Source organism: Epinephelus moara, chromosome 23 (genome assembly GCF_006386435.1).
Source record: "Epinephelus moara isolate mb chromosome 23, YSFRI_EMoa_1.0, whole genome shotgun sequence".
Lineage (NCBI taxonomy): Eukaryota > Metazoa > Chordata > Actinopteri > Perciformes > Serranidae > Epinephelus > Epinephelus moara.
Genome location: NC_065528.1, coordinates 2,627,496 through 2,637,369, shown reverse-complemented (window position 1 = coordinate 2,637,369; position 9,874 = coordinate 2,627,496). Strand labels below are relative to the sequence as shown.

Here is a 9,874-nt window from a genome sequence, read left to right as displayed (position 1 = left end):
GCACAGCGTGCTGAATGATTTAAGCCTATTTTGCTCGCTCAAAACTATTTTTAGTCGCAAATGCGAGTGCGGTGATGGACGGATCGCCACACTGCCGACATTTCACTCTGCCCGTCAAGGCACGCTGTTTGATTGCGTTATCAAAACACGCCACTATTATTCGGCCTTGCTTTTAACTTATTCCACCGAATACCGAATGTGTGTTTTTTTGCAATATTCGGCTGAATATATTCGGTTACCGAATATTCGGTGCATCCCTACCAGCCATCATTGGAAGCAGTGAATCAAGTTGCAAATACATTTGTGTGCAGTTCCCTACTTTGCCCAGTTGGTGCTCCAGCCTGGATAAATGAAAACATACCACAGCAAATTTATATCACATAACAGACTTTGGGCTGCTGTCTGCAGTGAGACCTCTCACCTTAGCGTTGGACTTCTTCTGAATGCCTTCATAGCTCGCTCCTTCCTCTGTCTGGGGAATTCGAGGGGCCTTTCCATCAGCAATGAGCTGCACCGACTCCACCTGCACCAGGAATAAGTGTAAGCGTGACACCTCAGTCTGTGCTGTGTGCAACAATTTCAAAAGACAGAAAAGGCTCATTGCTGGTTTAATGGGAAGGAGTGTGAAAATATGTCTCACCAGGACAACTTGGCGGATTACTCAGTTTAAAAAAAAAAAAGGCTCTATATTGATCGATGCTGATAATACACTCCTTAGTACACTCCTTCTGTGATCAAAAAGAGTAGTTTACTCAAAAATATGACAATCCAAGTGGTTACCATAGCCTTTATGCCCTCTGGGTAGAGGAAGCGGTTGTAGAGTGTGTCCACAGTGTCGTTGGGCTCCACAGCACACTCCCTCTGCAGCAGGATTGGGCCGGTGTCCAGTCCATCATCAGCCCAGAACACTGTGAATCCAGCTTTTTTATCACCGTGGATCAGGGTCCTGGTGACACACAGGAAAGTAACTCCACCTTGTAGCGGTGCCACACTTAGATATGGGATATAAAGTAGACCATAAACCTGAGCAAATGGAGCAGAGTCAGATAAAGAAAAAATTAAAGCTGACTGATGTTGATAAGACTGTGAAAGAAACAAGCCATCGACCACCGCCTCTCATCACGCAGTTGAGTGTATTCTCATATTTTAAGCACTCTTTTATTAAGGTTTTTAGAATATATTAGTTTGACTGGATTCATATTATACTGTTATACTGTTGCAAGTCAAAATCTAACTTCAAGATACCTTCACTGTAATCATGTTCTGATTAATAATACTTAATTTACTTTTCCATTATATCCGACAGAGCCTACAGATAGTGTTAGCTATGTGACAGACAGTGACCTGTCCACAGTGCACCCTGCCTCTTACCCAGTGCATGGTGGGATAGGCCTCAGGTCCCCACAACCATAAAAAAAAAACGAGCGGTTTAGAAACTGGACGAATGCAAACTTTAACTAAAGACCTCTACATCACAATTCAGATAAAATGACTACTATAAACTCAAATTCAACAAATCTTCTCTCACTCAGATGGTCAAGAGTATCCTGAATAAGATATTTTGAGTTTGAATTATCACAAGTCAAGCTGATCTTGTGACATGCAGTTAGACTTTGGGAGGCGACGACACAGGGGACATGTCCCCCGCACTTCCCGTATCTGTGCCCCCCATCCCCCGCACTTTTTCCAGCCGTTACAACCGTTCAATCCGTTTTTAACATGTGGTAATGTGTTTTTCCGAGCTGTCTTTAAATACACCATGAGTAGACAGCGTCAGGCGCATACACATGCTGTGGTGTTGTGATCTGAACCAATCACACAGACGTGTGCTGCTGGGCAGTAGTGCTGTATGTTCAGCAAACCAGCCAGCAAGAAGCAAAAAACCTTGCACAGTTTCTTCCAAACAAACCGTGTAAGTTCAGTAATGCTGTTGCATGTAGATAATGTTAGCTAAATGATGACTAATTAATAGATGCCAATATATCAGGTTAAGCTAGTTAACAAGAATACTCATGTTATTGTTACCTATGTTAAATCGCTTGCTAGCTAGTTTCATGCTAGGAATAAACCCACTCCTCCTTAATAAGAACTTGTGCTCACTATTGCTTTGCCCATATTTTTTTAATCTGTATTGCCACAATATAATTCTATTTCTAAATTTTGCTTTGCACATTTATTATCTATATTATTGCAAATAGATAGAAGAGGGACAGGGAGAAACCAGGCAGGTATCAGGACAGGGACCTGACAGCAGCACCAATTATCAGCCCAAGGATTCACAGGTAAGGAGAAATTATAACTGGCTAAGGAAATGTCTATAGGAAAAGAGTGACTCTAAGATTAATTTTCACAGCTATTTCAGAACTACTCTTATTTATACTCTAAAATGTTTTTTTGTCTGTATTGCAATAGCAATACTACTGCATTATTTATGTTTTTTTAAAGGCAGCAGGTATAGAGTGTGCCAGTAAACCCGGAACTCCGTTAGCGCTTTTAGCACTTCCGGTTCTCTCGTCTAAAAGTCAATACGTTTTTTGAATGGGATTTTGGTAAAATGCCTCAAATAAGGTCTGTGGTTAACACAAGCTTAAGCAAGTTTCAGGTTTTGTTCTACGACATAAAACACGTCAGTATATACCCTACTTGTGAATTCTGAAGCTTTGTCGTAAAAAAGGCGGTTGCTAACAAGTTGCTCAATACGACTACAAACCCTGTCGGGGACATTAAACGTCATCACCCCCGAACAGGTGAGAGTGCTGGCAGTCCACCATTACAGCTTCTTATTTAGCTTAAACAGTCCGATTTCCCCATTATACAATGATTTTAAAATAAAGCAGCCGAAATCAGTTGAAAGCTTAGTGGCGGTGACGTCAAGAGTCATGCGACCGTGGAGTAGTCATGTAGTCCGTTAACGCTTAACGTTAGCTTTTTACTTCTGGCGATCGCATTTAAGCTTCAAATGCGGTATGAAAGGTGTTCATATGTGAAGATTATCTCGCTGAACAAAACCTGTAAGTATCATAAACTTGTGTTAGCCACAGAGCTTATTTTCTGACATAATCCAAAATGCAATGCAAAAATCACATTCACTTTCTCTTCCGGGAACCAGTGCGATGCTAAACTTCCAGGTTTTGACATCAGCCCTGGCACACTCTATAGGTCATGCCATTTTTCTTTATCTTGATTAATTTTGCACATCTGTGCTGTCATATTTGATGATATGTGCACGCAAAAAAATCAAAGCTTCATCCCATCCCCCTTGTTAAAAATTAACAATTCGACCACTGGTCATGTGATTTAAACAGATAAAAACACTGAATAAAGCTGTGTTTTATGGAAAAATAGAAAAAGTATTTTTCTGATGCAGCTCATTGTGGAGGGGCTGCTTACTACGGTGGCCAATGCGAAAACGCAAATGGCCCTATCTAGAGCCAGTGCTTGGTTTGTCCATGGCAGTGCAACATGGCAATCTAAGTAAATAAGGACCCGCTCCCTATGTAGATATAATTGGCTCATTCTAAGGTAAAGAAAACAAAACAATTTTTGTATTTTCTGATTGATAGATAGATTAGGTTAAGTATGAAGGTAAGGTAGGTTTGGTAGGTAGGTAGGTAGGTAGGTAGGTAGGTAGGTAGGTAAGGTTAGGTTAGGTTAGATTAGGTTGGTAGTAGGGCTGAGGCGATGCGTTGATGTATTTACGTAGTCGATGACGTCAATGATGGCAAATCTGGATAGCCCAGATTGTCCTGAAAAAAAAAAGATATAGCATGTGTATGTAGCCTTTATAATGACTGTGATATGAGCTTAAAAGTAAAGGCAGTAAAAATACCCCCAAAAAGGCCTAGGGCCCAAAGGGGTAAGGAATGAGAATCCAAGAATTTTTACTTTTTTTCTTAAAAAATGCTTACACCGACTAATAAATTACCACATAAGTTGGCCATTGATTTAAAATTGAAGAATATTAATTGATTTATCATCACAGCTTTAATGGACAGGCATGAGAATGGTATCAATCTCCTCATCTAACTCTGGGAAGGAAAAAGAAAGCATATTTCCCAAAATGCCAACCATTCCTTCTGCCTTTAAATGCCATTTTAGTAGCTGATTGTAATGTCACCACTGCCAAACAGCCTGATTTACCATGGTAGTAAATAAAGCATACGGTACATGGTTGAAAACGAACAGACGCTATTCACTGACACACAGTGGAAACAGAAACAGAGATATAGTATGGGTGGAGAGCAGGCGGACTAGCCGAGGGAGAGATAAGAAAAACAGTTTGCCAGGAGGTTAGGGTCAAACAGAACTGGTTTACACCTCTTGTTACACAGACCGATAGCAGTAAACCCTCTTCTACCTCTACTCTGACCTAGAAAACATACAGGATGTTTTATGGCTGATTTCACTTTTGATAATTTTATTCATTTTATTACAATTTTATCATTTCATTCTCATTTCAATCTGCTATCTCTGGTGTTTTTACCTTTATGTTATATTATCTACTATTGTGACATTGCACTAAGCATGTGAACCTGCACAAACTTGTTAGGACCGGTATGAATGGTGCTATACAAATAAAGATTGTTTGACTGATATATTGTACATGCCACTACAGTGTATGACACTGATAAGGACAAGCATTTGGTATGGTTATTTTTCCTTCATGTTATGTGATAAAAGGTGGCTGCTTTATGTTCATGTATCACAAATATACGAACAATACAAGGTATGTACACTGTCCTTCTATTACATGTCCTTCTGCATATTCTCAATGTGTTACCTTAAGCATTACACAGGAAATGGAATGTTCTTTTTAAATTTATCAGTAGTTGTGACAGGTGGCTGTGGTGGCATAACGTGTTGGTATATGATAGGTATAATGATTACCTGCATGGGCTGAGGAGGATGTGCCCAACCTGGAAGCACAGCCAATCCTTGCTGGACAAAATTGTAAACTCAGAATTTTATTATTTAAACCGTGACGTCATTTCATTAAATTAAACACCTCAGCATGGTTGGGCAGGGTTATTAATTGAACTTTATTTTCACTTTATTTTACAAATTTGGCTTCAAAAAATTATGAAAACAAGGAATTGCTGATGGTTTTTCAATTTTCAGTTGAATCATATTTAAAGTAAAACAAAGTCCACTGTTAAAAAGACAAGTTTTTTTGAAGTTCAATAAATGGATATCTGGGTTCTTGATACCTTTAAGGTATTGACTAAGATAACGCAGTACCTTGACGTATCAAAAGTACTTCAATCAAGCAATACTTGCATTCAATCCTTTTCGTATCCAAATCTACAAACAAATTGACTATTTGTATGGTTTTGCTCCAAGTCATCTCTGCAAGCATGCTTTGATTTAATGTCATGTATGATTGGCCCGTTACCGCAGCAGCTACAACCCATACAGTCTGTGTTGTGGTGAAGTCAATCGCAGTGTATTTGAAAGGAGATGGGAGTTCAGCGTGCCGAGATGCCACCAAAAGTGTTTTAAAGTATGACTATGCTACATGACTGTGGCATCTGTTGGTATTTTATGCAACTGAGTGCTTTATGCTAACAAATGGACAAATGGCAACAGATGTGCAGTATATGTGTAATATTTTGACATCTAAATCACTATTATCAGTACGCAATTCTTTTTATTTTGAAAGTCAATGACACAAGTCGAAGCTTTGACCCCATCGTCACATTCCTCACTGACATGGGGGACTCTTGCAGCCCAAGGATAAGGTGGCAGTCTACACTGAGTTCAAGACACCCAAGGAGGATCCTTTGAGGTTTTATGGTGGTGGAAGGAGCATGCCAAAATGTTTCCTAACCTGGCAGTGATTGTGCAGAATGTTTTCGCCATCCCACCATCAAGCACAGCCAGTGATAGATTTTTCATTTGCTGGATTTGTAATTCAAGAACGGAGAACCCAGCTTAATGTGAGTGACTGGAGCCTGTGTGTGTTTAATCAGAGGTGCAGGTCTGACTTAGACATAATGACGGGTAACGGGTCGGTTCTGGTGATGAGCTTTACAGGCATGGGCAGGTTCGGGTTTATAAAAATGTACTAGTGCAGGACTCTGCTTCCATTCACAAGACATTACATGTGAGAGTGTAATCAGCATGACGCAATATTACAAACTTCATTCATTCATTCTATTAATGAGCTACAATTACTACATGTCATATGATAAATGTCCCTGATTGACTGCTACAGTTCTAAGTCTCTGCAGTTTTCAGTTAATACACAAAGTGTGGAATGTCTCCTGGCTAGCGGCCACCATGTGTTCACACTCAGCAGAATGTGCCTCTTGTCTGTCTCATCATTTCTGGCTGCTGGACTGATTCCCCCTGGTTTGAACGTAATGTGTAATCTATCATTACTGTGAGGAATGTGAATGTCACTGTTGTCATTCCTTTACTACTGGGATTCCATGAGGGCAGTGAGCCAAAAGCAAAGTAACAGCAGAGATATCCTTTGACCTGAGAGATGAGGTTAACCCCTTTGTTACCATCAGAGCACACTCAGCAGGGACGGGACGCTGTGTTAAAACCATACTCCACTGAATTTATACATGAAGTTCATTTTTCATGATAACTACTTTTGTTTGACTATATTTTGTCCCAAAAAGAATTGCTATAAGAGATATTGTCAATTCCCTTTCAAAGAGCAATGGTGCAGCGGTGACCCTCCGTCCGACACCAAAACACCCTGAGGGCTGAGACCAACATACGTGTACATACCAGTGGGGACGTGGATAGGGACGGGGAGAGGACAGGTACAGCAAGCAAACACGCCATCTGCAGACAGCCTGTCTTGACCTGATGACTTTGCTACAATCTGATTGACTGTTCAAACAGATGTTGTACCTTGCCTTCTAAAACCAGCTGCTGGTGACTTGACAAGCTACCTGTTTACACCACAACTTTTCTCTGCAACGTTCTAAAACATTTCTGTCTCATTGCAAATCTTTGTACTGAACTGGTCATTAGTCACCTTATGTTTTGAGTAGTGAAGAAACTATGCTTAAGTCTGATCTCTTCTTTATTTAAAGATCCAGCAGACAAGGTAAGGATGTAAAGGGTTCCCATTTTTTAAAACATAATACTCTAGTGTTGAAAAGTTTTGTAGGGACATCCAAAGATGGCAGCATTTCAACGTGGCAGTGTTTATCGGCCCATCAATGAGTGTACCACCTCTTGCAGCCTCCATGTCATTATTGTGTTGGGCCACCTGCTTGTGGTTCAGTTGAATGCAAGCTAAATTATTTTTTAAAAATTGTATTGTGGTTACAAGTGTGATATTCTCCCTTGAACTCATGAACTTGCTGGGTCACTTATTGTGCCGTATGCTGTACATGGTTTGCAGTACAATTTTCTGTCCTGCTCAAAGATGCCAGGATACTGCCTACTGTCTCCCGAGGCTTCACAAATGTACTTTTTGTTTCTCGTTAAGGTTCAATGAATCATTTTTTTGTCTGACCGGATTAGCCCCGATCACATCGAGACCTGTCACTAAAAACATGTTGCCAGCAAAACCATTGCTTTCCTATGTTATGGCGTGCCTGGTACTCTACTCTTGTGCTGCATGTTGCATTTTTCTAGCGGTTTTCAGAAGCACATCAACGACAGAATATTCTCAACTTATCAGTGCAAGGCGCCAATTGGCCCCACCCATCAATGTCACTCTTGGGACAGGGAGCCAATCAATTCAAGAAAGAGGTGGGCTTTACTACTGTTTTGATGTTGGTAGATGTGGCAAGAATCAGAGGGACAATGTGCAGACGAAAGATTGAAATTAGCAGTGTTTAATTACGATAAAGTTCACCTCAATATTCAATTACTAATTAGCAAACACATGCCCAGAGTTGTGTGAGAAGCCAGGTGAATCTCCCATAGTCAAATTTTTAATCCCACAGTCAAACAACTTAATTTGCTTCACCATTAATTTGCGAGTAAACACACCAAAGCACATGCAACATTGTCAATGGTAACTTGATATTTAAATATCACTAAGGAGAAAAAAAGAAGAAAAAAAAAAAACATTTTCTGGTGCACAATTTGCTTTTTGTTGTCTCCATTTTTTTATGCTGAAGTAGTTGCAATGATTGCAACCAAAGGCATAAAAATGCCGCCACTGGCCTTGGTAATCATTGTGTCTGCATTTATGAAATAAAATTAAGCAAAAACAAAAAGATAGCGATGCATCTGTTGTGTTGTCCCTTAGTAAACAGAATTTACCCTGTGACTCCTGCTCAGGACCTGCTCAGTGTGAGGCATCAGAAGATTTGATCTGACATCAGTCTGGTATCAGAGACATTTTCTCTCAGGATAACATCAACAACTACCCTCTGACTCCCTCCCCTCTTCCTCACCAGTTAATGGCGGAGGCTCCTCTGTGCAGGGGCAGAATGGAGGGGTGGTAGATGATGGAGCCATGCTTGGGGTTGTCGATGATGTTCATTGGAATGAACTGTGAGCAGAAGGGCATGACGTTGAGCTCAGCACCCACTGCCTTGTAGGCGTCCACCACCTCCGGGATGGGCTTCCCCTTGACCCGCCACCTTGGGAACTTGAACACCGGCGTCCCATCCTTCTCCGCTGCCACCGCTGAAAGAGAAGAGGAGAGTTTACTGATTCACTTTAGAAAGCAGAAAGGAAGTGCATCGGAGAAGATGTGATTCATGGTTGGAGCCTTTACCCAGAGGACACCAGTTTTTAAATTGATGTCCTGCCTTTCCCAATGGATTTTTGAGGCCGATACTGACATTTGATTCTAATAATGTGGGTCAACATTTAATTTTACAAGAATATTTTCAAAATACCTCACATTGGGTTCTTCAAGAATTGTGACCTCAATATGAACTACATTACATTGTTTGTAATGGAGATACTGCTTCTAAATAACCTCAAACAGCTTTGGTGTTGCCACACTCTATCCATTTATCCATTCACCAATCCATCCATCCATCCATCGATCTATACATACATACATACATGCATACATGCATACATGCATACATGCATGCATACATTAATCCTTCCATCCATCGATATGTCCGTCCATCCTTCCATCCTTCCATCCGTCCATCCATCCATCCATCCATCCATCATCTAACCATTAGCAAGTTAAGTGGGGAATTTAGGAGACCCTCTGCTCGGCAACATGTTTAAGCTCCTCCTGGGGGAATCATGAAGCGTTCCCAAGCCAGATGAGACATATGATCCCTCCAGCGTGTTCTGGGTCTATCCCTGGGACCTCCTACCAGTTGGACATGAAACACCCAGGAGGAATCCTGATCAGATGCCCAAACCACCTATACTGACCCCTATGCTGTGCTGCTACAGTACCAACATACTATTACCAATATATCAAAATGGCAATTTGACCGCAAGAAATGACTAATGTATGTTACAGTTTCTGCAATGCTCATTCAGGCTTTTCAGTTTCACTTTTCAACATTGCAACAACAAGTAAAGTCTTGAAAGTGGCCCCTGCTTGCAGTATGACCTTAATGACCAAAAAACAAAGGTGATCCACTATTCTGTGAAAGGCTATTCAGACAATACAATCAAACTTCACTGAGCACACTGTACATACTAACAGGCCACAGTGTGGGGGCTACTATGCTGTTGGTATTTTTAATAACACTAAATGTGTATTTTGATTATCACAGTGTCTTTACCATATTAACCTCCCTTCACTTGTTGTTGAAAATAGGGCCGTAACGGTACATTTATTTGTGTCGAACCGTTCGGTATGCGACTTTCGGTTCAGCACGACCCTGTACCGAATTATTGGGCGCAGGATATTATATTTTAATTACATTTTTTGCGAGCCGAACCATTTAAAATATCTAGTTCCCTTACGGACATA

At 40.7% G+C, this 9,874-nt stretch overlaps 1 protein-coding gene across 1 annotated transcript in view; it reads right to left on the bottom strand.

Moving 5' to 3' along the window:
- The window catches only part of aldh1l2 (aldehyde dehydrogenase 1 family, member L2), a 59,103-nt gene that overhangs the window by 40,455 nt on the left and 8,774 nt on the right, over positions 1–9,874 (bottom strand). The window contains exons 3-5 of the mRNA XM_050036055.1: positions 8,373–8,607; positions 781–946; positions 422–523 (exon numbers count right to left, since the gene is read on the bottom strand). Coding sequence (XP_049892012.1) covers positions 422–523; positions 781–946; positions 8,373–8,607 — 503 coding nt within the window. The remainder of the gene's footprint in view (positions 1–421; positions 524–780; positions 947–8,372; positions 8,608–9,874) is intronic.